The 27,014-nt window shown below is 46.5% G+C and overlaps 1 protein-coding gene across 3 annotated transcripts in view; it reads left to right on the top strand.

Moving 5' to 3' along the window:
• SMOC1 (SPARC related modular calcium binding 1) overlaps nucleotides 1-27,014 on the top strand; it is a 206,018-nt gene that overhangs the window by 61,416 nt on the left and 117,588 nt on the right. For 2 of the 3 annotated variants that reach the window (XM_012781181.2, XM_012781179.2), the window contains exon 1: nucleotides 8,715-9,079. The exons of the other annotated variant lie outside the window; for it this stretch is intronic. In XM_012781181.2, coding sequence (XP_012636635.2) covers nucleotides 8,981-9,079 — 99 coding nt within the window. In that variant the 5' untranslated portion in view covers nucleotides 8,715-8,980. Of the gene's footprint in view, nucleotides 1-8,714; nucleotides 9,080-27,014 lie in introns of those variants that run through there. 3 annotated transcript variants of the gene reach the window in all.

The raw sequence follows: 27,014 nt of genomic DNA, 5'->3' as shown, positions 1-27,014 counted from the left end.
ACAGGTGTCCGATAGAGGAACTGAATTAGTTTATCAGGGGGTTAATGGTTATCTAGTTTTCCTTGGAAAGACGTACAGTTAACCGCCCAGTCATCATCATTTTGTATTAGCCACCGAATTTGAGAAGCATTGTAAGGGAGTATTATGATATCTGGATCCTTTCCAAAGAGCTTAAGGGAGTTTTCTCGCCCCAAGCGAATAATTTTAGCTACTAAGTAAGGGTAGGTGGGAAGGACTTTAGGGGGGGAAGCCGATAGGTGAACCCAAAAAAGGGGCTTGCCCTGCCAGAAGAGTCCCGTGGGCGAAAAGGGGGTAGGGAGGACAATGAAGTACAAGGGGGAGTCGGGGGAGAAGTAGCCAATGGCCTGGGCATTTATGGCCTGCTCGACTAAATTAAGCGCTTGCTGCCCTTCTTTAGTTAGGGAGCGTGGAGAGGTTGGATCGGCATCTCCCTGCAGGATGTCAAATAGGGGTTTTAACTGTCCTGTGGTGAGTCTCAAATATGGGCGAAGCCAATTAATGTCACCTAGAAGGCGCTGAACATCATTAAGGCATTGAAGAGAGTCTTTTCTGATTTGCACCTTTTGAGAGAGGACCTTATTGGGGAACAATTCAAAGCCTAGGAACAGGTGAGGGGGGCAGACCTGAATTTTTTCAGGGGACAGGCGGAGGCCTTGAGCTTGTAAGGCTGAGACAACCTGCATGGTAACTTGATGTAAGGTTGCCTCGTCGGCCCCGGCGAGAAGAATGTCATCCATATAATGAATTATATATAGCTGAGGATGTTGAATTCTAAAAGAATCAATTGTCTGAGCCACATATTTTTGGCAAAGGGTGGGGCTGTTGGCCATGCCTTGAGGCAATACTCGCCATTGGAAACGCGAGGAGGGTCCTATACAGTTTACCACCGGGAGACTGAAAGCGAAGCGTTTGCAGTCATCCAGGTGTAATGGTATGGAGAAGAAGCAGTCTTTTAGGTCAATGACTATCTTATAGTAGCCTTTGGGGATAGCTACGGGCGAAGGCAAACCAGGCTGGAGTGCCCCCATGGGAACCATCGTTTGGTTAACAGCCCGTAAGTCTTGTAGCAGCCGCCATTTGCCAGTCCTTTTTTGAATGACGAAAATGGGGGTATTCCATGGTGAAGTAGAGGGCTCTATGTGACCGGCAGCTAATTGTTCCTGCACTAACGCTGTAGCTGCGGCTAGTTTGTTAGACGGGAGGGGCCACTGATCGATCCAGACAGGGGAGTCACTTTTCCAAGTGATTTTATCTGCCTGAAGTGCAGGGGGATCAATGGCCCTTATGAAAAATGGTCTTTGAACCCTAGTCCTGATCTGTCTGACTTAGGGAGGGTGGTCAAGGGTGCTCTTAGTCCCTGACCCTCTTTGCCTAAACCCTGTCCTGGGAGGAATCCCTGTTTAAGCATTTGGCTGGTTACAACTTCATTGGGGCTGCACATAATGACATTCATTTGTGCAAGGATATCACGCCCCCATAAGTTAACAGGTAGGCTTGGGACTACAAAGGGTTGAGTGGTACCCCTGTTTCCCTCAGGGTCTTCCCATGTCAAAATTTTTGAGCTCTGGAGAGTATCTTTAGACTGTCCTATACCTTGTAAGTGTGTAAGGGAGGGCTGCAGTGGCCATGAATCGGGCCAGGCGTCTTGGGCAATAACTGTGGAATCAGTGCCAGAATCAAGAAGGCCTTCAAAAAGTTTACTATCTAATTTTAGCCGCAGGGTGGGCCATTCCTTGGTGACAGCTTGGACCCAATAGAGATCAGAAGAGCCAGGGCAAGAAGCTCCTCGGTTAGAGGCGATGGCTGGGAAGGATGTATTAAGGGGCAAGGGTAATGCCTGAGCTAAGCGCTGTCCCTTAGAGACATACACAGGGCCGGTAAGCGCACTGGCTAAGATGTTAATTTCCCCGGTAAAGTCACTATCTACTATGGAGGGGTGGACTATGAGCCCCGCAAGAGTAGAGGAGGCTCGGCCCAGAATAAAAAAGAACATATTAGCCAGGAAGAGGGGGGGTCCAAAGGAGCCAGTGGGCAGAATCTGAACACCATCCTCAGGTCTTAATATTGTGCCAGAGGAGGCACACAAGTCCACTCCTGCGCTCCCTGTGGTTGCTCAGAGGAGTCTAAAGTTTGGGGGCTCTCTTGTCGGCTGTTCCCCAAGGCCAACTGAAATTGAATAGGACGGGGGGCCCGGGGCTGGCCCCTCAGGCCGTTTCCCGAAAGGGGGGGCAAGGGGTTTCCAAAGACATCAGTCTTGGAGCGGCACTGATTGGCCCAATGCTTTCCCCTCTTACAGCGAGGACAGAGGGAGGAGGGCTGGGCTGGCCTGCCTGGTGGCTCACTGAGGTTAGGGGTAGCAGAGGAGACGGCTAGGGGGCACTGCCTCGCAAAGTGCCCTGGTTGACCGCATTTAAAGCAGTCTCTCTGTGCTGCGGTCCCTTGGATGGTGGCCCCAACTGCAGGCTGCACGGCCTGTGATACCTTATGGGTAAAGGGGTCAACATCATTACACATTCTAATCATGTCATTAAGGTCTTTGTTTTTAAGTTTGCCCCTGAGGATGGCCCTGCAAGTGCTGTTAGCATTTTCATAGGCCAATTGTTTAATGAGTTTATTATCGCTATCCTCCTGTCCGAGGGTTCTTTCAGCAGATTCTAAAAGCCTACCTATAAATTCACTAAAGCCCTCTTGAGCTCCCTGGGTGATTTTTGTCAGGGGAGTAAGAACAGATCCCGTAGAGAGAAGTGTTCGTCAGGCGCCGAAGGCGGCTGCGGCGGTCTGAGACAAAAGTCCAATTGGGAGTCTCCTTTGGCGCTGTTCAGTGGCAAATCTACCCTGTCCACTAAGCTTTTCAAGGGTCCAAGATGCAGAATTGGGGTTTTTTAAATTATTAGCAGCCGTGGTCTGACAGCGGTCGAGAATGTCGGCCTTCCAAGAGAGGAACTTCCCGCGAGAAAGGACCGCCTGTACTAGTTTGATCCACTCTCCGGGGAGCAGGTAGCCGCCCCCTGAGGCTGCCTCCAGGAGGGAATAGGTGAAGGGTGCATTGGGCCCATACGTCCTAACAGCAGAATTCAGTTCTTTTAAGGTTTTGAACTTTAGTCTGCGAAATTCAGTGGGCTCTGATTCTGTTTCTTCCGGGAGGTCATCACTTTCGCTTTCTCTTTCCCTCCCTTCCGTATCCTCATTATCTGAATCTTGGGGCGGGGACTGGCTCAAAGAAGGGGCAGTAAGGTCTTCTCGCCTATTAGACCGGGTAACTACTGGGAATGCTAGGGCGTTATGGGAGGACTTTAAGGATTTTTTATTTAAGGTGGCATGTGATTGGGCGGTCTCATGACGTGGGTGGCTAATGAAGACAGAATCTTTAAGCGTATCTTGGAGAGAGGACAAGTCTTTGGAAATCTGGGCAAATTCTTTTTGAAGTTGTAAGACATCCTTTAATTGCGTGACTCTTTGACTTAAGTCTTTTTTGGCACGCAAAAGCAAGGGCATTGTAAGGGGAGGCGTTAACGAAGGTGCGCAAATCTGGGGTGCATAAGGAGGAGGTCTATGGGGGGCTGCGGTAGGAGGCGGCCATTCAGGATCGTGATATTGGGCTGCTTCCTCTTCGAGGGTTGCCTCTTCTGCGGGGTCGAGGGACTCTCGGAGGGGCTGTTTCTTGAATACCAGGTAGTTAAATGCATGAGGGGCTGTACCCTCGGGTAAGGGAGGGTAGAGGGTCTTGGTGTCTGGCTTACTAGTCGGGGGCTCGTCCCTAGATGTCTGGAGCTCAGCCGAGGGGTCCTGAGGGGGCATATTAATACAAACCGAGGGGCAAGGGGAAGGGCATGTTGGTCCCTCAGGATTATTAGGGGAAGCTGACCCTTCGGCCGCCTCTAAAGACGTTCTCGAAGCGGACTGCGACACGGGTCAGAGGCAGAATTCTGCTACTGAGAGCAGCTGCTTTTTATTGGGGTCTGAATCTGCCCCCTCAACAATATCTCTAATTAGTCCCCAGTACGAGAAAACGGATACAGGGACAGCATCTGGGCCCTGATTCAGAAGTAAATTGTTTAGATCTCTGCCTACCTTTTGCTACTTACGTGGGTGAATCTCAGGTCCACCAACAATAAACCAGGGACAAGCATGGTCAATGAACACAAAAAACTTTACTAGGTCCTTTTTCTTAACTCTAATTCCTCTCTCTCTGAGTGAGGCCTTGAGATCCTTGATAAAAACGGCCTCTTTAGACAAAGAATGGCCCATCTTGATGGGATGACAATGTAAAAAATTTACTCACCAGACCGTCGATTCTGTGAGCGGCAGAACGAGGGTCACCCGACAAAGGTCCGTACCTCGGGCCCCAAGTTGGGCGCCACTTGTCCCGGCCCGCGGGACCTTCTGTTACTCGTGGGGTCAAGGGGGACCGTGCCTGAAAGAGATGGCCGAGAGAAAGGAACGAGACCAAGCAAATGGTTGTCAAGGTCTACTTTACTTGGATTCTTTGTAGGTTTTATAAGCATACAGAAACAAGGAAGTAGAAACAGAAAAATAGAGTAGGGTGACGACGAGGCTTGGGTTTGGGCTAATTAGCCCCAACCAGCGTCTTATCAGTATCGAGGCTGTTTGTGACTGATTACTCAACCCCAACCGGGCAGGTGGTCGGGAACAATTGCAGTTAGCACACCCTGGAGCATTCCGTGGTCAGCACGTCATGGAGTGCATTCTTCTTGGAGCTATAGCTGGAGGGTAGGGTGCTATTTTTGTCCTGGGAATTTTCCAGGGCGAAGCCCGTGCGTGCGTAGGACAGGTCATAGGGGTGTTGAGGGTCCTGGCTTCCAACAGTAGAGATGAGGTCTTGCACTCCTGACTTCAAGCAATCTTCTGGACTCAGCCTCCCAGAGTGCTAGGATTATAGGTATTAGCCACCAAGCTGGGCCTCCCAGACTTTTTCCTTCTTGCTGGCTGGAAAACAGATGTGATGGCTAGGGCTTAAGCAGCCCTTTTGGACCACCAGATGGAGCTGCTTATTATGACAGAGAAATAATAGAAGGAGCCTGGTTTAGAGGGAGCTGTTGGTGACTTTGAATGGAGTTTGTATACCAAAGAGAAATAAGCTTCTAAATTGAATGGAGTTTGTATAACAAAGAGAAATAAGCTTCTAATTGTTTGTCATTCTAATTATTTTTGTCATGTATATTTAAAGTTTAAAAAGTGACCATAGTAAGGTTAATGTTTGTGGGTAAGCCTCATTTTCATAATAGGATTAATAATACTTACTTTAGCCCAATGCTAAGGTTACAGCAAGTTAGTCCTAAATCCAGTAACAGAACTCAGGATTCTTGGTGTCCCAAGTTTCTGAGCTTAATAGAGTACTTGACAAAAGTCCTGGGCCTTAGACACAACTCACCTCTTTCTTTTGGTAGCTGTTGTAATAAGCGGAGCAGATATAAGTCAGGGTATGTTTATATTATAGGAGCGCTTTGCTCCAGAGCCCCATTCAGGATCTACCTCCTTCATGAGATCTTCCTGCCCATAGGTCTATAGTGGATCCTCATTCTCTGAGTTCCCCAAACACATTGCAGGCTTTGCTCTTAGTTATGGTCTCCAGATATCTGGCTAGTCTGTGTTTTCAATTATACTGGAACCTCTTAGAGGGCTGGATGTGCATCCAAAGAGGCCTCATAATGATGAGCATTGTATTGGGTACAGAAAGAAATGCATCAATGTGCTCGTAAAAATGAACAGAAAGGTGCTACTCTAAATATGAAACAAGGCAAGACTCCTCTGGATTATACAGAAACAGATTTATTTGAAATTGGCACTCCTAGCTAGGACTAAATATTTGAGGCCCTGAGACCTCAATATATGATATAAAGTATTATGTTTCTTCCATTGAAATATCCCCTTGCAAATAGAAGTCCCATAAGACAAGGCGTATGGCTGAAACTGGACTAACCAGATGCCAGCACAGCTAGATTTATTTTTGGACCATAAGCCTGGCCTCCAGGGATAGAAGGAACTTGTCAATTTTACTTTTTTGCTTGGATCAGAATATTGAGCCTGGCAGAGAGATGCTGCTTGGGACTAGTAGTTCTCTGGAATTTCTAACCTTCTCTGGGCTTGGGAGGAGTTGGGAGAAGAAAATGCACCATTTGAATGATGGCCACAGTTACGACAGGCCTCACATGCCAACCAGAGGGAAAGCAAATACTTGCTGAGCAAAGTAACTGGAAAGCAGTTGCTCATATTTTAAACTAAGCTACATGATTGAAATCTAGAATAATGTAGACTTTTGGAGCAATGACCACTTGGAAAGGAGCCTTCTGGCAGGAAAGCGGCATTTGGTGCTGGGATGGAAAGGACTATTGCAGTGCTTTTTCCCTGGGCACTTTGGGCTGCCAGATTACTGGGGGCCATGTCAAGCCTATTTACTCACTCCAGCAGATTTCTCAATAACTTCAGCAACACGAAGAAGTTGACCAGCTTGATGGGTGCGTTAGCGCGGCGGCGGAGTCAGGAAAAACCTCCCTTGGTGGGTGAGCACTTCGGCGGGCACGTGGAAACCGATGCAGTGCTGCAGGAGGCACAGCGCTGGATGAGTGTCACTAGTCCAGCTGGGCAAATTCCCAGGATGCCAAATCACCAGGGCTGTTTGCAGAAAGTGCTGACCCCTGCTGTTTACACCTTCTTCCCCTGAAGCTCAGTGAAGCTCACCAGTCTCAGTTGCCTTGTAGGATGCTGAAGAAATCCCCCATTAGCGCGCAGGGAACGTCCAACCCATAGGCATTGGAGGCTGGTGACAGGAGCGAATTAGATGCCGGAAAGCAAGCTTGGAATCTCAGCGCTGTCATTTATCAGCCAAATGAGGCCAGACAAGTCACAATTTCATGGAGTGTTCATTTACCTACCTGTAAAGCAGGGATATTTGACCTACCTATTTCACAGGGTCACTTGGAGTATAAAATGAGATGAGGCATTTGTCCTGTCCTCTTCAAATGCCAGATTGTGATATTTCTAATTTAACCATTTTAAGGGCTTTACATATTCCTCCTTCTTTAATCCTGACAACAGCCCATAGTGAGGATACTATTTTTATCCGCATTTTACAGAAGGGGTAACTGGACTCCAGACAAGTCAAATGACTTGTTCACCGTTATGCCACTAGGTGGCAGACCCAGGATTCGAACCCCTGCTGTCTAGCTGAAGAGAGTCTGATCACAGCAGTAACTCCCGGTAGGGGAAAAGATAGGCAATTCTTTTAGAGACATTTTCCATTTTTGTTTGGAGAAGCACAAGTACTTTGTTACCATTCCAGCATCCAGCCTGGGCTTTTTTTGTCTAAGGGCACTGGGGAGAGGTGAAGCCTTTTAAGCAGGGAGTGGTGCATTTAGGTTTGCTATTTAGAAGGATGACGGGCTGCAGGGTGGAGGCTCAATGGAGCCAGTATTCAGAGTGGGCAAAACTGAATGCAGGAGTCAGGTGGGAAGCCCCAGGGGAGCAGAGCTAATCTTTGTCAGGACCTCTCAGGCCAGACAAGGAGGAAGAGTTAAGCGCTGGTACTTACAATCTGGTTGGAGAAAATAATTCCTCCCCCATGAGGGGAGTAGCCTACACCAATGGAAGTAAGCACTAAGGGTTGTGCTCCACATGAGAAGATAACCATGGGTCTCTGGGTTGAATGCAGTGGAGCACCTTGCTCTGTCAAGGAGCTGCTTGATGCAGCTGTGACCATGTCCAAGATGGCTCTCTGGGGATGGCTCTGGCCAGACCCCTCCAACATCTCACTGGACCCTTTGCTGAGCTGTCCTCTCCAAGTAGGTTGGGCACCCAGGAGAGATCTCTCCTTCCTCTGACCCATCTCTGAGGTCTCTGCACCCACAGACTACCTTCTCCCCATCAATATTTTTTCCTCCTTCTCCCCCACCAGGGGACCAGGGCCCCTCTCACTAGCTCTCCCATGGCTGTTATCTCGCTGTCTGGGTCAGAGCGGGGAGCCAGGATGCCTGGGCTCCAGTCCCAGATCACAAGGACCACAGGGCCACCAGTGACCATTCCCATACATGGGGGCCTTCCCCAGCAGGCCCTGCCCAGCACATGCTTCACCATGTCCCCTTGAGACTTTTCTTGGGCAGGTGCTGTGGGACTCAAGGTGTCGTTCCCTGGGAGTTTCTTTGAAAGAAATGCACACTCCTTTTCCCCACTGCCAACGTTGGTCACAGCCCACCCTGTGCGGGTCACCTGGCGACTTCCCAGTTGCTCTTGGTGTCGATGTAGCAGGAAGGTGGATTTCTCAGTGCTTTTGTGGCATAGCATTCTCATCTGAAAAATGGGCCGAGGAGTATTTCTCCTGCCTACTTCACAGCAACTCCGTACTTGAGCTAAGAACTGTGCATGCTTAGGGCATTATTATTAGCCAGGTGAGCATTCTGGAGGGTTTAAGGCTGCTGGAGCTCTCTAAGCCTTCCGTGGACAGGAGGGCCAAGAGAAAGTTACCGGTCTCTCCTGAATCCCCCAGCAGCAAAGCTCCTCGGCGGGGTGGGGGTGGGGGGTAGAACACAAGCCGCCCCTCTTGCCCTTCTCCCATTGGCTCTCACCTGCCAGAGGGTCGACGGCTACAGGCCTCTCGGCCCGTCAATCAGTCCCGCCGGGCTCCGCCCCGCCCCTCCCGGGGGTTTATAACGGGAATTCCCATGGCCCGGGCTCCGGTGTCCAACCTGCTGCCGCCGCGGCCCTGCCGAGCGCAGCGAGCGCCGCGCGCGGAGCACACGCTCGCGCCCCAGCTGCTCTCCTTCGCGGTTCATGACCCTGTCCTCTGATCGCAGCCTCCACGAGCCTCCGCCGCACAACCGCTGCCTGCTCGCCGCCGCAGCGAGGGCCGCCGAGCGAAGAAGGAAGGAAGGCAGGCAGGCTTGGTGTGCGCCCGGCGGAGCCCGCGACCCCTGCCCGCTGCCGGCTGCCCGGCCCGGCTGGCACCATGCTGCCCGCGCGCTGCGCTCGCCTGCTCACGCCCCACTTGCTGCTGGTGTTGGTGCAGCTGTCCCAGGCTCGCGGCCACCGCACCACGGGCCCCAGGGTAAGTGCGCCCGCAGCTGTGCGCCCACCTGCGGAGGGAGGCGCGGTGGCTTTGCCCCTCATCTCCGGGGCAGGAGGAGGGGGAAGGGAAGTGTCAGATCTTGTTGTCCTCTGCCTACTACCCCGTCGCCTGCGGGCTTCTTGGCGAAGTTCCTGAAATATTTTTTTCTCCCATGGGCGCCACCCGTCCTTTCTCCCAGCACCTACCCCCCCCCCCGAACTGTCACTGGTGGATTTTCTTTCCCAGTGTCTTCTTCCATGGCGTTTGCTCCCAAACCCTCCGAGGTGCCTCCTGCGTCCCGGAGAAGCTCGCTCTCCGCTGGAGTAGGGCTTTCCTGTGGTCTCACGCTGCGCCCGCTCCGCACTGGCGTTCTTGGCAGGCGTGGGGGCGGGAGGGGGGCGGTGCGCAGCTCTGCTTGGAGAGTTTTAGGTTACCCGGGAGCCACACAAGGACCTTGTGTTGTTGTTGTTTTAAAAAGCGATCACTGCTCGTAAACCCACAGCAGATAATTTTAATGCCCCCTCCTGCCAGGCAGGCCCTGGAGGAGGGGCAGGGGTGGGGAGCCGTGGTGAGGTGGTGGGGAAGATCCGAACAGTGTTCAGGGGTGTCTTCCCCTGGGGTCGATGCTGGGAGGTTGAATTACTTGTTGAACCTTGGTCTGATTGGAGTTTCTGAAGCACATGAAACGTGCCAATTCTGTGCACAGGACAGGCTGTCCAGGGCATTGTAAAACCTCTTGGAACCGACAGCATTGTGTTCATTTCTGGTCTGAATTATTGCTCCCTCCACCCCAATTGGTCCAATAAAGAATTTCACTGCCTTAAAAAACGTACTATTAAACCACCTAGTGGTTCGTTTGACTAAACTTAATCAAGGCAATCTCTGGCCAAGCATCAGTTTATGTCAGAGCGGTTGCCTTTCAGGATAGCTGCTTGCCTCAACTGGCAGCCCCGGAGAGCACGTGAAAAGAGCTAGGATCTTTGTGAAAACAAGGTTGGCTCCTCAAGCAACTTGTGCCTCCGTTCCTGGATGTCCTTCAGCCCAGCCCCATTACCACCTGTTCAGATTGCAGGTTCTTTATTCATTGCTTTTGCTATATGAGAATCATCGCTACAGCTGCCGTGTGTGGAGGAAAAGCTTTGCAATACTTGAGGAGTCTTAATGCCTGCCCAGATGCTGGGCTGATTACATCTGAGCCCTGCTATCACTGTGAGATCAGATTTGCAGCCACTTAGGAAAGAAAAGTGTTTGTCCCCGTGTTGGGCCGGCCCTTGCTTTTATGACCAGATGTGCAACAGCAGCAGTTAAAGTGTGGCAGATTAGATCCAGGGCGTGCCATAAATCCTCGACAGCAGGCATTCCCAAAGCTGGGGCAAGTAAGGGCTCCGGGAGTGACTTTTATGGATGCAGATGAGGATGCCTTTTAAATGAAGCTGCTTGGTTTGATATTAGGACTCGAAGCTCTTAAACTCTGAGGTCAGGCGAGCCATGCGTTCCCTCCAATAATTAGGAACAGTCAAGACAGAGACGCAGACCAGAGCACCCCGACTGAAATCTGGATGCCCGCCCACATGAGGGTCGAAGGAGAGAGGCCCTGAGACAAATGGTGGGGGGCTCGTTTGCTGCTGGGCATGTCTAGCGTCTCAAGCCATATGGCTCTCCTTCCCTACCTCCTGCAATCAGAGGAAGCAACTTTTAGGAGAAAGCCAGGCACTTTAGGGGAAAACAGGGGACCTTGGTTAGGGTCCCTCCAGTTTCTCCAGTTTATTAATTTGATAGAAGTGATGGAACATAAACAGAAACTGTAAATAGGCGTGTGTGTGTTCCAGCTGCTTCGATTTCTCTCTCCCTTTCTTTTTTCTTTCTCACTTTCTCAAACACACACACACACACACACACACGCTTAGAAAGTACCAAGGGGAAGCCCTGTCTCGAGCATGTGGTTACCTGGTTGCATTTATATGCAGCAATAGGAGCTACCACTTATGAACATTCGGGCTGGGCACGTTACCTGATCTCTTATGGGAGCAAGAACAAGAAGGTGGGTCTTTTAAATACCATTCTGCAGATGAGTAAGGCTAAGTGACTTGCTTGAATCCCTCATCGTGCATATGTAGCTCAGGGAACGAAATCCCAGTTCATGTGGAGTTAAAGGTTGTGTGCTTTCCACATAACCACACGGCTGCGGGGAGCGTCCACCCAACCGGCGACGCCGTCGCTGTTAAAGGAAGAGATGGCTTATGAGAAAACAGAGAACCCAGATGCATCGAGCAAGTCTGTAGAGAAAATATTCTTAATATTTTTTGGTGTTTTTGTAGCTAAAGGGAGACATTTGAATTTCAACCTATTCCCAAAGACTCCAGTTCTCTTCGACAGCTTCTTGGTAACCCCAGAAGGGCGGCTCTGGTTGAGAGTGGGGGCATCATAAGAGGAGAAGAAACATCTGGCTTGTTGCAGTGTCCCTTGGGCACTCCTAGGTCTCTTCTGCTAATCTTTTGAGTGACAGAGGCTTAAGGATTGGCATCTTTTCCAGCTGGCTTTCTAGGAAACCAAGAGCATGCCCTTTTGGTTTAACTTTATCTGGCTCACTAATTGAGCTCCTCTGAGGCCTAGACCCCAGTCCTTGCCCCCTTACTTGCTTCCTGCGTTCCTTCATAAAATTCCTGACATTTGTTTGACTCTGGAAACCAGCAGCTATCAAGTATCAGATTGGAGACTATTATGTAGGAAGCACCTGATTTGGGGGTCTCTCAGCTCTGAGCAGCTGCTTGGCTACCTGGGACTCTGGTCAGGACTCTTTTAATTACTGTGGGGGCAGCCATTTCTTTAATCCTGCACAATTTGCTGAAAATGTTTCAGGGGAGGATGGGATGGGGGAGGGGCTCTCCCAGGCTGATGGAGTCTGGCCTATGGTCAGGCAAGTTAACTGTCTGTCTTTGTTTAATTCTCTGTCTGCTTTGGAGACAGGGAGCTGGGTGAGGGCAGGGACTGAGCCCATCTTGTCATCAGTGTATCCCCAGAGCTTGGCATTGGGCCAGGTACCTGATGGAGATTTACTTTTTCCATGTTTGGAATGAACAAATAAATGCAGATAATGTATATTTATCAGTGATCCAAGGGTTGCACTTGGTGCTTTAGCATGACTGCAGGCAGGAACTAGATTTAGGAAGTCTGAAGAATATAATAAAATGGGAAAGTCAAGAGGTCTGAGTCAGCAACTGATTTCTTTTTTGTTTTATTTTTTTAATTTGAGAGATAACATATGTATTTATTATATACAACATGATGTCTTGAAGTACATATACATTGTGGAATGGTTAAATTTAGGTAATTAACAATTGCATTACCTCACATAGTTATCATTTTTGTAATAAGAGCACTTAACATCCACTCTCTTTGCACTTTTTAAGAATATAATCACCTGTCATTAACTATAGTCACCTTACTGTATAATAGTTAGTTCCCTATCAAACTGTAATTGTGTACCCTTTAACCAACTTCTCCCACTCTGCCCTCCCCTCCCTAACCTCTGGTAACCACTATTCTACTGTCTACTTCTATGAAATCAATTTTTTTAGATTCCACATATGTGTGAGATCACGTGATATTTGTCTTTCTATGCCTGGCTTATTTCACTTAATGTAATGTCCTCCAGGTTCATCTGTGTTGTTGCAAATGACAGGATTTCATTCTTTTTCTTATGCACGAATAGTATTCCATTGTGTGTATATACCACATATTCTTTATCTGTTCATCCATTGATGGACATTTAGATTAATTCCATATCTTAGCTATTTTAAATAATGCTGCAATAAGTATGGGAGTACAGATATCTCTTTGGCATGCTGATTTCATTTCCTTTGGATAAATACCCAGTAGTGAGGTTTCTGGGTCATAAGATAGTTCTATTTTTAATTTTTTGAGAAGCCTGCATACTATTTTCCATACTGGGTGTGCTAATTTACATTTCCACCAACAGTGTGTAAGGGTTCCCTTTTCTACACATCCTTGGTAGAACTTGTTATTTTTTATCTTGTTGATAATAGCCATTTTAATTGGAGTGAGGTGGTATCTCATTGTGGTTTTGATTTGTATTTCTCTGATGACTAGTGATGTTGAACATTTTTTTATATACCTGTTGCCATTTGTATATCTTCTTTTGAGAAGTGCCTATTCAGGTATTTTGCCCATTTTTTCATTGAGTTGTTTTTTTGCTATTGAGGTGTTTGTATTTTGGATATTAACCCCTATGTATTTCGGATAATAACTCCTTGTCAGATGTACAGTTTTTGAATATGTTCTCCCATTCTTTAGGTTGTCTCTTCACTCTGTTGATTGATTGTTTCTTCTGTTGTGCAGAAGCTTTTTAGTTTGTTGTAATTCTATTTGTCTATTTTTGCTTTTGTTACATGAGCTTTTGAGGTCTTGGGTAGCTTTGGGTAGTATAGACATTTTAATACTATTTATTCTTCTAATCCATGAACATGGGATATCTTTCCATTAATTTGTGTCTTCTTCAATCTGAAATTGATTTCTTAATTGTTTTAGGTATATTTTTTATTTGTTCTCTCTCCTCTTATTTACTTGATTCATCCTTCAAAACTGAGCTCCAACATTACTCTGTAGGAACTTTTTTGCAGAACATTCTTTTGGCTAGAATTGATCACTGTCTCCTTTGAACAACTTCTGTATCTGGTGCACTTGTGTTCTAACTTCCACTAATCCTTCTGCAGTGAGTATCTTAACATTAGACCAGCATATTCACCATCTTAGCACTAAGTTGCCCCTTCAGCACTTCATTTATGATTCTGTCTTGTTAAATTAACAAACTTGCAAGCCCTCTGAGGGCAGAATGATCTCTCATTCATTAGTGTGCTTATCACATTGTAAATCATTCTGCAAATATTTATTGAAGTGAATTGGACGGTATAGTGATAGCCAACCTGGGCCCCCTGCTCTCATTTAAACCTGAAGTTGGTTACTTACAAATTGTTTTATTAATTTTTAGGCTTTTGTTCTTTGTTTAAAAATAAGTGTGATAAGTGTATGTGGAGGTTATGGGAAGGTTGGGGGAAGAGAGATTGAACAAACAAATTTGAATAGGGAAACTGGCTTTAGCTCACAACAATCTCTTTTTGTATCTTGCATTTGCCAAAAGTGAAGCAGCTTCTGAAGTATTCCCTTTCATTTGACTAGCCTGCCCCCATGTCTGGACCAGGGTGGGTCCTTATGTTTGCTTCGATGCTCTTCTTATTTTCTGTGTGCCTGACAAGACCCTTCTTTAACATATGGGGGAATTTAGCTGAAATGCTACTCAGATGTTTGACCAAGAACTTGATTTAAACATTTGGTAGAATTGACATGTGAAATTTAAAGAAACAAAATCGTGGAGGATAGGAAGAGAAAACAATCATCTTAGACTCTCTAGGAAATGCAAGCAAAATGGAAAGACCTTGATATTATCTCGTTATCTCCTGATGTTGAATATTCACATTTCTCATGGCCCAGCAATTCCACTCCTAGGCGTGTATGCCCAAGAGGAACTCATGTCCAGCAGGAGACATGTGCAGCAACTATGCTCATAATACCACACGCCTGGAAAAAGCCCAATGGCCCATCAGTGGGAAGGCAGACGGTGGTGTATTCACACAGTGGGAAATTATACTCGGCCCAGACACATGAACAATAATGACATGCAAAAATATGAGTGAATCTTGGCAGTATGAGATATTGTGAAAAAAATGTACAAAGATGCAGGATGACATCTTTTATAAACTTATAAACAACTGAAATTTAAAAAAACTTTTTAGGAGTACATATAGTTACAATAAAACCATATGAAAAGCAGAGCAAATCAAAGTACTGATGGACACAGATTCAAAGTGAGGTTAGGGTGGGGAAGGGGATAGATTGGTGTGGGGACCATATGGTTGGTATCAATGCTTTACCTTTTTGGAGGAGGAGGAGGAGGAGGAGGAGGAGGAGGAGGAGGATAGGTTTGAAGACATTTGTCCATTATTAAAGATCTAGGAGTTGATTAAGTAAAAAATAAAAGTGGCTGGGCATGGTGGCTCATGCCTATAATCCCAGCACTTTGGGAGGCTAAGGTGGGAGGATTGTTTGAGGCCAGGAGTTCAAGATCAGCCTGGGCAACACAGTGAGACCCCATCTCTACAAAAAAACAAAAAAATTAGCTGGGCCTGGTGACACATGCTTGTAGTTCCAGCTACTCAGAAGGCCAAGACAGGAGTATTGCTTGAGCCCAGGAGATGGGGGCTGCAGTGAGCTATGATTGGGTCACTGCACTTCTGCCTGGGCAACAGAATGAGACCCTGTCTCTAAAAAAGAAAAAGAAGAGTGGGCCCTGCATAAACCAATGTTGAGTGTCTCATGAACCAAAGAGTATGATTAATTCAAGTCTTTGCACCTGAGGTCAAAATAAAAATTTCCCAGAGTAAAGGACTCCTTTCTCACTCCCTTCTGCTTCCTCCTCCCCCTTTCCAGCTGTGCACGTGGCCCTATCTAAAATTCCCCACTGGGGAGTGGTTGTGGCTTTTGTTTCAATTATTGGCTAGTTAGACCCAGAACAGGCACAGGCCCTGGCATAAATACCTACATCAGCTGGCCTAAGGGCTCATTTGTAAAGCTGAGCTGGCAGTAGGCAATCTTCCCTTCCCGTTGCTCAGGGGGATCAACTCTGAGTGTCTGACTCCTTAACCCTGCAGAGCAGTAATGTTCACTAGCTGGTGTGTGGGTCGGAGGCCTTGTTTGCCAGTGCAGGGTGGAGGTAGTGACTGGGGGAGGGGGAGGCCTGTTTCTAGTTTGATGCCTGTCTTCACGCCCACCTCCCCCCCTTACCCTCCTTTGCAGAGGCTGGGGTGTATGGCCCTGCTTAGCAGGTACAGGGCACCCTTTCTCCCTGGACCACATAGAGATTTATTGTTTCGGCAGCCAAGTTCTGGCATTGCTGCTAGTGGTGGGGGATGCCAGTGTGGAGGGCCCCCTCCTTTCGTGTTTGGGAGAGGACAAAGGTTGAACTGCTGATGAGAAATTGATCAGAGCTGCTCGTGAGGCTGCCAAACAGGGTTAGCATTGTATAGTGTGTGCTCTGCTGAGTTGTGAGTCACTGAGGGGATAGGAGAATTGGATCTCCACGAACACTTCCACCTGTCCCCATAAAGACTCCAAAGCAACATAGCTCACTAAAGCAATGGGTTGGGTTTTCCTTTGCATTGGATATCTTTCCGAGCTCAGTTGCTAGATCACAAAACATCTTACCTTTGGCCACTATCGAAGCTTGTTGAGTGTGGAGCTCCGTGTACTTTCCGACATCGCCTTGGTTGATTTCAGCCTTCCTTTCTTGAGCCAGAGCTGGGCAGCCTGTAAAAGTGAATCTTGGATCGTCCACAAAGCAGGGAAGGCAGCGATGGTCTCAGTAGAGCCTCTCCCACCATCAGGGAGGACCAGGGCTGAGCGAGGTTCCATGAGATAATGTGTCAGGTGCTTTGAAACCTGACAAATTCTCTACAGATGTGAGCAACTATGCCCTTCCTCCTTAAAAACCATTTTACCCTACAGTGTTGATTGGATTCTATAAGATAAGGGCTGATTTCTTTTTTAAAGTATTGGCAGTAGAGAAAAACTGGACCTATTTCCCAGGATGATTTATTTTTTGGACTAGATATACATCTCTAAGACTGTGCTGGGAGTTTAAAATAATTTATTTGGATGTTTATTGTACATCTGTTCTTGAACAATTCTGCCAACCCCCTGGGGAGAGGACACACAAGTAGGTAATAAAAGAGTGAGGTGCAGGGTGTTAAGATAAAAGGACATGAATCACTACTTCAGGTACACGGTGCCACTGACCAGCTCAAAAGCAATGATGCCAATGACTCCCCTTCATCAGTGGCATTGTCTAATAGAACTTTCCACAAGGGCGGAAATGTTATTTACCTGCACCGTCCAATATTAGCCACATATAGCTATGAATACTTGAAATATGGTTAGTATAACTGAGGACCTGAGTTTTTAATTTAATTTAATTTTAATTAATTGAAATTTAAATGTTGGTGGCCACCTGTGGCTAGTGGCCATCATACTGGACAGTGTTGGTCTGTGCCCAGCATGCCCACCCTTACCTCCTGCTGGAGACCCCCATGTGCCCCAGACTTCAGCTGCACGGAACCACTTTGCATTTCTTGATCTCTTCTTCCCTTCTCAATTGTCTGTCAAAATCCTGCCTGTCATTCAAAAGGTTCGAATGCTACATACGCACAGTCCTCCCAGGCTGGTCTCAGGCAGAATTCTTTCAGCCCCCTGTAAGCCAAAGACTTCTTTGCTTGCTCCTACGATAGCCTGTGTCGCCGTATGCCCTGGGTTCTGGCCCACCAGGGGCAGCCTCAGCACAGGCTCAGAGGCAGACAGACTCAAGTATGAATCTGGCTCTGCCACTGGGCGCCTGGGCTAAATAATTTAACCTCTTGGGTCCTCAGTTTCCCGATACGTCCAATGGAGGTTACGGCATCTCTGTTTCAGGCTGGTGGGAAGGATGGACGATGTTCATTGTATTATTAACACGTCCTATTTCTGCTGTGACAGATTACCATGACCTTGTGGCTTAAATAACCCACATTTCTAGAGATCAGAAGTCTGACACTGGCCTTCATGGGCTAAAACATTGGCAGGGCTGAGTTCCTTTCTGGAAACTCTCGCAGAGAATCCATTTTCTTGCCTTTCCCAGCTTCCAGAACCTGCCTGCATTCCTTGGTTCATGGCCTCTTCCACCTTCAAAGCCAGCAATGGCTGGTCAAATCTATCTCTACCATCTCTCTGGTCTGCCTCCCTCTTTCCCATTTAAGGACCCTTGTGATTATGTTGGGCCCACCCAGGTAATCCAGACTGAGTAGTAGCCTTAATCCTCCTTGCCATGTAATGTAGCATTATTAGAATTAGGGCATGGACATCTTTGGCAGGGGACATTATTCTGTTTACCACATTCATTAAGGGTCTAGCACAGTGCCTGGCTCATAGACAGTGCTTGATAAATGGGGGCTGTTATTTTACCTGCATCTGTTAGTTTCTTTCCTTTTGGGTGAGAGCCTCTTAATGGTGAAGTTGCTTAATTTTCTTTATAGACTCTGTCCTGCCCAAGAGCAGGTGGTCAGTAAATGTTTATTGAATAATAGAAGTTTCAATAAAGGTAGATGGTTTCTTTCCTTGTAAAGATATATTGGACAGTAAAAAGAAGTAACATGCAAGCCAAAATATATGATCCCCTTTGTGTAAAAAAAAAAAAAAAAAAGTTGATTTACAACTAGAAAAATTGGGTAGATTATGTGTAATACTGTTAGTGGTGGTTATCATGGGAATGTTTACTTTCTGTGAGATGTATTTAATTAATTATTAAAATGATTTTGTATGTAATGAACATCTTTTAATCTTAGAGGAAAATAATAAAGATTAAAACATGCATGATTAAAAGACACCCCCTGAACCTATCTCAGTCCAGCCTGATCCCCAAGTCACCCCTGGATTCAGTCTACACCTGACAAAAGTGGCCTCTGCTCATGTTGGGCTAACTTTTAGGGCTAGTGCCAGGTCTCCTGCTCATTTTCAGCATGCTTTGAGCTCAATCTACTTTAAAGGAGAGTTTTCAATTAATCCCAGCAGGACATAACTATAAAAAATGTATTTATTGCTGCTGGTGGGAACATAAATTAGTACAATCGGTTTGTAGAATTACGATTGAAGTTGCACACACTCTTTGACCTTGTAATTCTGCTCTGGTAATACCCTACAGAGACATGTTCAAGGATGTTCATGGCAGCATTTTTTGGTAGTTGTAAAATATTGGAAACTAGCTAAATGCCCACCGACAGAAGAATAGAGAAATAAATTATTACATTCAAATAACAGACTACTGCACAGCAACTGAAAATGACTAAAGCTATCCTCATTATGGATCAATTTCATAATTAAAATCTGGAGTGAAAAAGACAAATTGCAGAAGATTACATACATCATGCTACTATTTATATAAAGGTTGAAAGCATGCAAAAACTATATATTGTTTAGATGTAAAAGATGTATGAGAAAATTAAGGGCAATGATAAATACTGTATGAAGCTCAAGTTAATGGTTAAAGGCTAAGAGCTGGGGGGGCACGTGGAATTCCCCACTTTAGCTGGGGAAGAGGCAGCCTAGTGGGCAAGGACCACCCAAGTGAGCAGAGGCTTTGGGTACAGACCACCCAACTACCCCAACTACCCCACAGCCTACCTGCCCACAGCTATGGCTCTTCCCACTGTAAACCAGAGGTCCCCTCACCCTGCTCCCTCCCTCAGAGCCACCCTAGGCTCCAGGGGGAGCTGCTCCAACCCCAAATCCCCTGCCTTCCTCAGGTTCTCCTACTAGGTACAACCCTCCCCTCTCTGGTGCCCCCACGCCCCTAACCCACCTCTAACCCTCATGAACATGGACCTCCCAGTCGGGGCCTCATTCTCCTTTTCCCCCTAGAACCATCCCCTACCCCCAGGCTGCAAACCACCATTGAGAGGAGGCCTGCAGTCTTCCCGCAAAAGCCAGGAGGAGCAACACACAACTTACATGTTTTTTTTGTAGGACTAAACACAGTTTTGTATGACTGAAAAAAAAAATGGGTGTGAGGGCGAAGTGGGAGAGGGATTTGGCTTGGATTGAATGGGCAGTGGTTTTTGTTTTTAAATTGGGTGGTAACAACAAGGTAAATTCCTTTTTGTATATATTAAGTAATACATAATAAAGCTTTTTTTTTTTTTTTGAGACAGAGTCTCACTTTGTTGCCCAGGCTAGAGTGAGCGCCGTGGTGTCAGCCTAGCTCACAGCAACCTCAAACTCCTGGGCTCAAGGGATCCTACTGCCTCAGCCTCCCGAGTAGCTGGGACTACAGGCATGTGCCACCATGCCCAGCTAACTTTTTGTATATATATTTTTAGTTGGTTAATTAATTTCTTTCTGTTTTTAGTAGAGACTGGGTCTCATTCAGGCTGGTTTTGAACTCCTGACCTTGAGCAATCCGCCCCTGCCTCGGCCTCCCAGAGTGCTAGGATTACAGGTGTGAGCCACCTCGCCTGGCCTCATAATAAAGCTTTTCATAAAAGATTAAAATGCATTTAGATAGATCACAAATAGGTTTTAGGAACAAATAATAAAAGTGATGCTTTTGTAAAGGGTTGTCTGTTAAGTGATGCTGAGCATGCTATTCATTTCCAAATTTGCAACCCCATCAGCTGGGCACCTTCCTCCTGCCCTCCTGAGACCCTGAGGCCATTCTTTCTGAGGCCATGCCTCCTTCCCTGCGCTCAGGTCCAGGGGTTCTGCCGGCTCCTGTTCCTCCTCCCTGCCTTTGTGGGCCATGTTGCTGCTTCTCTGCACAGCCCAGGCCTCTGCTCTTCTATTGTATTTGCCCTCTCTGAATGGTTACAAATGAGGTTCATCATTTTCTCAAAGTTCTTGGCCATTCGTTTAAGATTTCAAGAGTTGGAAAATAAAAACAGAAAATACTCAGGTAAATCTGAATTTCAGATAAACAAAGTATGTGTAAGTATGTGTAAGTGTGTATGTTTGTATATGCGTGTATGTGTAAGTATGACCCAAATAAAACGTTATGTGTTATTTATCTGAAATTGAAATTTAACTGGGTATTCTGTATGGTATCTGGAAATCCTACGTTAGTTTCTTTTCTTTTGTAAATTATCTGCCCAAAGTTTTTTTTTTTTTTTTTTTTTTTTTGAGACAGAGTCTCGCTTTGTTGCCCAGGCTAGAGTGAGTGCCGTGGCGTCAGCCTAGCTCACAGCAACCTCAAACTCCTGGGCTCGAGTGATCCTTCTGCCTCAGCCTCCCGGGTAGCTGGGACTACAGGCATGCGCCACCATGCCCGGCTAATTTTTTTTTTTTTTATATATATATCAGTTGGCCAATTAATTTCTTTCTATTTATAGTAGAGATGGGGTCTCGCTCTTGCTCAGGCTGGTTTTGAACTCCTGACCTTGAGCAATCCGCCCGCCTCGGCCTCCCAAGAGCTAGGATTACAGGCGTGAGCCACAGCGCCCGGCCCCCAAAGTTTTTGCTAATATAAAAAATATGGGTGATAGTTTTTTGCTTTTTAAATACTAAAGATATTAATCTGTTTTTCTGTCACGTCTGGCAATGCCTTTCTCAGTATGTTATATAAGAAGACGACGGCTTCCGTCCACTACAATTTTACATCTTTATGTAGCCCCTGGAGTTTTTAACTCTCAGACTTGTCCACACTGAGCCTCCAGCAAGTTATCATTTAGTGTTTAGGTTTTTCTACCTAAATGGGTTGGGTTTAGGTACCGCTTTAGGTTTTTCCGCCGGGCTCCTGGGGAGGTCTCTGCTCTGGTAAGTTGTGATTTGGTGTGTCTGCCTGTCTCTCTAATTTTGGGGCAGTGGTTTGCTCTCTGAAAGGAGAGTTGTTGATTTTCAGTTTGTTCATCTTTTTCTTATAGTTAGGATGGAGTGGATACTTCTCATCTCGCCACTCCCACTTTTATTCCCTCCAAACACACACAAAGGGAGTGCGCTCAGTGGAGGATCATGGAAACTGTGCAGGCGACTGTGCTTCAAGAAGGTTGTCAGTGTGGAGGGAGGCCAAGGAAGATGGGGGAAGGACCAGCTGTGCCTCCTAGAGCCACCTGTGGGGGAAGCAGCCACCCAACTGTCTAGTCTTAGGGGATATGGCAGGGTAGGGACTAGGTTTCATTTATTTTTCCATGTTGAAGCACCTGGCAGAGAACCTGGCACAGAACTACTGTTTTTCACTATTCCAATCAACAAATTCTACAGATTTGTTGAGCTACTACTAAGTGCCAGCCGGTATTCTAGGCACTGGGGAACAATAGAACAAAACAAGGAAGGAGATAGTTCCTGACTTTACAGAGCAGTACGTAACAGACACTTATAATACTTACCTGGCTTTTATTATGTGCCAGGTACTTTTCTAAGCCCTTTACACATACTAACCCATTTTATTATTATGACAATCTTATGAGGAAGGCATTATTATTACCCTATTTGCAGATGAGGAAACTGAGGCTCAGAGAGGTTCATTGACCTAAGATGCTTACTTTGGGTAGCTGAGTGTTTTCTCATAACTTAATAATGTGTTGGAAGGTGTCAAGAAAATAAACATGTCCTTGCCTATCCCCAACACCCAAAGGCTCTCCCCTTGTATTAAGTATGGAAACCTGATGACCAGATGTCCCCAGTGCTAAAGCAAGGTGAGTGGTGCATCGCAGTGTAGCACACATCTCCATCCTTGTGCCTGCCGCAGCTGATTAGGCTCATGGCCACATGCCACAATGGCCTGGTCTAGCACGGAACCTTTTAGCCATGCCAGCTTCTAACCATACATCGACAGCAAAATCTTGGCCTGTTCTCCAAAGAGCTGACATGCAGCAGTTAAGAATCTCGTTACATTTTGTAGACATGTATTTTTCAAAGAGTGTGATCCCCAAAGTACAGTCTGTAGCTCATCTGAGATGCTACAGGGTATAGGAAACTGCATTTCTAAAAAAGCACTGCAGGTGATTCTTATGCACACTCTAGTTTTAAGACCGCTTCTTTAGGCTAAAATAGTAGAAGGGAATTAAATGTATCAGTCAAGGATTGGAACTTAAAGCCTATGCAATTGTAACGTAAAATAACATGAACAACTCCAAATTCCATTTGCTTCTGCCAGTAGCTACTCACATATGCCAAGACAAGCTGCCTTGGAAGGAAAAGAGCCTCTTGAAATCTCTGGCCTCTGCTCTCCCAGATGTTATGTTCATCTTTGAGAGTAGAGAAGCATCTTGCTTTTGGGTTGGAGCTGTTCGTATACTGACATGAAATTCAGAATCTTAGCTGGACAGCTGCAGTTCTAAAAGGATGTCCAATTCCATGGAAAACCAAATCTTAAGGGCCACATGCAACTGCTATACCATGTGATCAAATTTAAAATGAAAGATTTTCTTGGCTTCTACTGTCATATTCAGGCGATGTCCAGGCAGATGAAGAGAGGTGCTGCTGTATAAATCAGTGACCGTCCAGGAGGTTCCAAAGAGATGGGCTGCTTGGATCGCTAAGGTGCATTGGCTCTTCTCACAATCTTTGCCTCAGGGCCTGAGGGTTTTGGACCTGAAGCACAGGTGTAATTAGGAGGACAATTTTGGTGCCCTTTCTCACTCATTTATTCAGTCTTTGACTCATTCCTTCGTTTACTTGTTGCAGAGGGCCTACTTTCTGCAGGTTATGCTATGCATATTTTTGGGGCCATGGGATGATCTGAAGTCTGGGAGTTACTAATTTACTGATGGCACAGATCTTCACTGGAGTCCTTCAGCCTTCACGTTGGCTCAGTTGCTTCCAAGATTTGATGAGTTGGCCTACGAGGGGGCTGTGGGAGGCCAGGGGGAAGTTGTGATTGCATCGGATCCCTGAGCTAGAAGACAAAGGACTCTGATTCCTGTTAGGGTAGGGCATCTCGGGGAGCAGTCTGGCAAATGTCTGAGAAAGGACGTCTTATACCAGGCTGAAGAACTGTGAACGTGCGTGTTGCAAGAGGCTTTGTCCTATGTCTTTGTTTTCCAAACGCACAAGAAGCTATTCAGTGGTGAGCACACCACCCTGCTGGGAAACTGGGACTTGTCACCTGGCAGAGTTCCACGAAGCATTGGTGGAGAGAGATTCCGTGTGGTTCTGTGGTGGCTCTTTGCCCTGTCTTCATCTTGAGAAGCCTATTGTAGGAAACATCTGTTGTTTTTGTCTGCCTAGCATCTATTCTCTCTTTTCTGGCCATAGAATCTCTGCTTTCCTTTGGGGAGCACTCCTCCCTCACGCCTATTCCCCATAACTGAAGTGGACTGATGCCACCTCCTAGTTTTAGGTGAGTGCATGACCCGGGCTTGGTCTGCCTTCCACTGGTTCAGGGATGGTCATGTGACCCAAGCTGGGCCCATGGATTCAATTCCATAGTTGGAGCTGCTGGGCAAGTGAGGCCCTGGGGTTGGTACACTCTAAAGCTGAGAGAGGCAAGAGACAGGGTTCTTGTAGTATATTATGAGTACCTGGATCCAGCTGTGCTTAAAGTTTCCTTGAATCTCTCATTTATATGAGTTAGAAACTTCCCATGGTGGAATAAGTGTGGGCACAGTTTCTTTGTGGCTCCTTTCATGAACAGGTAGGGTCTGTTTCCCTCCCTCTTGAATCTGGGCTGGCCTGGTGGCTTGCTCTGACTTATAGGAGGCGGTGGGAGTAACTGCATATGAGTTGAGGAGACTAGGCCTCAAGGGGCCTGGCAGCTTCTGCTTTCGCCCTCTTGGACCTCTGTCCCGAGACCACCCTGTAAACAACCAGTCTCACCTACTGGGGGAGGAAGGGCCACGTGGCAGGGAAGTGCCCTAGCCACCTGCTGGCACCCACTGCCCATTGTGTCCGTGAAGCCGTCCTGGACTCCCAGCCCAGTTGACCCTCTAGCCTAATGCGGCTGCATTGGTGGGCCCAGGCGAAACCAGCAAATGAACCACTGAGCTTTGGGGTGGTTTGTTTTATATCAATAAATAGCTGATAAACTTTCTTTTTTGGCTTAAGTCAGCTTGATGTTATTTTCTGTCATTTGCAACAGAGAGAGTTCTGACAGATACGGTATAATACACTTACACTCTTATAAATGGAGCCTTGTCAGAAATGTACCTTTGCAGAACTTCTTCCTACCTCTGAGGAAACCAGCTGCCTCTGTCTGGAGCTTCACCTGTCCAGTACGTGTGGGTGTGAATCCTCTTGTGGATGGTGTCCGTTTCTTGCTCACATTTGTGTAACTTGCCTGCATGATAGTGCTGCTGTCTCTGAGAGCGTGGATTTCTCCAGCACATGCCCTGGGAGGGGAGACATTTCAATGACTCTTTCTTTATGGGTCACACATGGGATCTGACACATGGCATTCCTCTGCCTCATTGGTAGCGCCTTCTTATAGCCTCTCAGAGATTTGACTTCTGGGCTTCCTGATCTGTCCCAAAAATGCCCAGGAGAGGTGAAGCTTCACATATTTGAGACTAGGGAAGGTAATAGAGACAGGGAAATAGCAGGGCCCTGGAGTTCCACCTATGTGTCTCAAAGGCTGGCTCTGCCACCTTCTAGATGTGGGCCTTGCACATGTCATTTAGCCTGAGACTCAGTTTCCTTAGAGGTAAAATGGGAGCCATAGCTGCTTTAACTTTGGGAGGCTGCCACAAGGGGCTTTGTGGGGCAGGCAGTGCCTTAGAATTCAGGGACTGACAACCACAGGAAGCAGTACTAGGCCATTTAATGTCTTATCATTGTGGAATTGTAGGATTGTTTTGATAGCAAAAATTAGTTAACTTCACTGTCTATTTATAAAAGATAAAGTCTACTATAAGGAATCTTAGCTATTCTCTTTTTACTTCTTCTCTGATAAAGAAATTCTTTCTATGACTTTCTTCTCTACTGATAATCTATTTTCTTGCTAAACTATTAATACATAGTGATTGCTTTTTCTATTAAATGTCATTCTACCTTTGGAGTCTCCTACCCATTGGTCCTTGTTCTCCCTTTGGAGCTACAAAACAGGGAAGACTTTCAGGTCCCATTTTATCTTGTAATTAACCAAGGGTAGAGAGAAAAAAGCCCTCAGCATCCTCCTTGCTCTCCTCATCTGGCCTCTGTCCTTTTTCTTTGAAAAATATGTATGTCTTGGATGCTTCTCTAATTCTGATGGGGCCTTGGGTTCCGCGGGTGCTGTGCTGGCCTTGTGCTGCTCCAGCTGTTCTCCCTGCTAGCTCTGGAGGCTGGGCGCGGAGACCCCTCTGGTGTACGATGATGACTTCCCCAGGCACAATTAGAGCTTGGGGCAGGGGGGGCCCAAAAGCGTGCAGGGGAGTTATTTTTCTGTTTTGTTCCTCTTTCCTTTTGATCTTCAGTATTGGCGTGTGTGTGTGTGTGTGTGTGTGTTTGAGAGAAATTTATTTGGGAGAATTCTACTCTCTCAATTGTTTCTTTGAAATGTCCCTCTCTTCTTCCCCTCTGTCCCACAAGACTTTACACTCATGTCTGCCATGGCCCTCTACAGGGATCGATTGGCTTGTTTGCTGTCTCTTGATCTCTTTGCCCCACTAGGCGATAGGTGGACCCCTTGAGGACATGGGCTTTTCATTTCTGACTACATCAGAAGAACTCAGCAAACCAGGACCTGTCTTAAGTCTCTGTACTCCCAAGGCTTAGCCCTGTGTCAAGCGCTGAATAATTCTCTATTGGTCATGGCACCGAGCCGCGTTTCATCATAAATATGCAAGTTTCCTGTGTCCCTTTTTCAGAGTGCATATTTACTTTCTATGCTATGTGTTTTACTTGAGTGTGTGGAGTATCGCCTTATGATCTGAACATGTCACACGCTGTATCTGATTGCAGGAACTGGCTGTGTTCTTTCCTTTTTGTGGCAAACATATCTCAGCAAATACATTTCCTTTGCTGGACTTCACTTTGATTTTACAGGCTGATGCATCCAGTGCTGACCTGTGAAGCTCCCACTGCGGTGTCTAAGTGGCGGAAAGTTTGGCCGAGGAGGGAGATTGGCTTTTATTTCAGAGGGTAGCATCGGGGAAGCGTGATTTCTGGCGAGGACTTAGGCAAATGCTTTTTAAAATTGTGACTGTATCTTTAATGAATGTTCAGTTGCTTATTTTTGTGAAGAGCTATTTTCCATTGGAAAACAATCTTAGATTTTTAAGTAATGCTGTGTAAAAAGTTTCCAGAAAATGTCAGGGCATTTTCCAAGGGTACCCTAGGAGGTAGGAACAGTGAAAACACTTAAAAAAAAAATCTGTAAATGGCCATGAATATTGGCTATTTAATTTGTTTTTCATTGATTCTTGGGCCC

The sequence above is a fragment of the Microcebus murinus genome, chromosome 6 (assembly GCF_040939455.1).
Source record: "Microcebus murinus isolate Inina chromosome 6, M.murinus_Inina_mat1.0, whole genome shotgun sequence".
Classification (NCBI taxonomy): Eukaryota; Metazoa; Chordata; class Mammalia; order Primates; family Cheirogaleidae; genus Microcebus; species Microcebus murinus.
The sequence above is the reverse complement of the archived record's forward strand: the minus strand, read 5'-3'. Positions and strand labels throughout refer to the sequence as shown.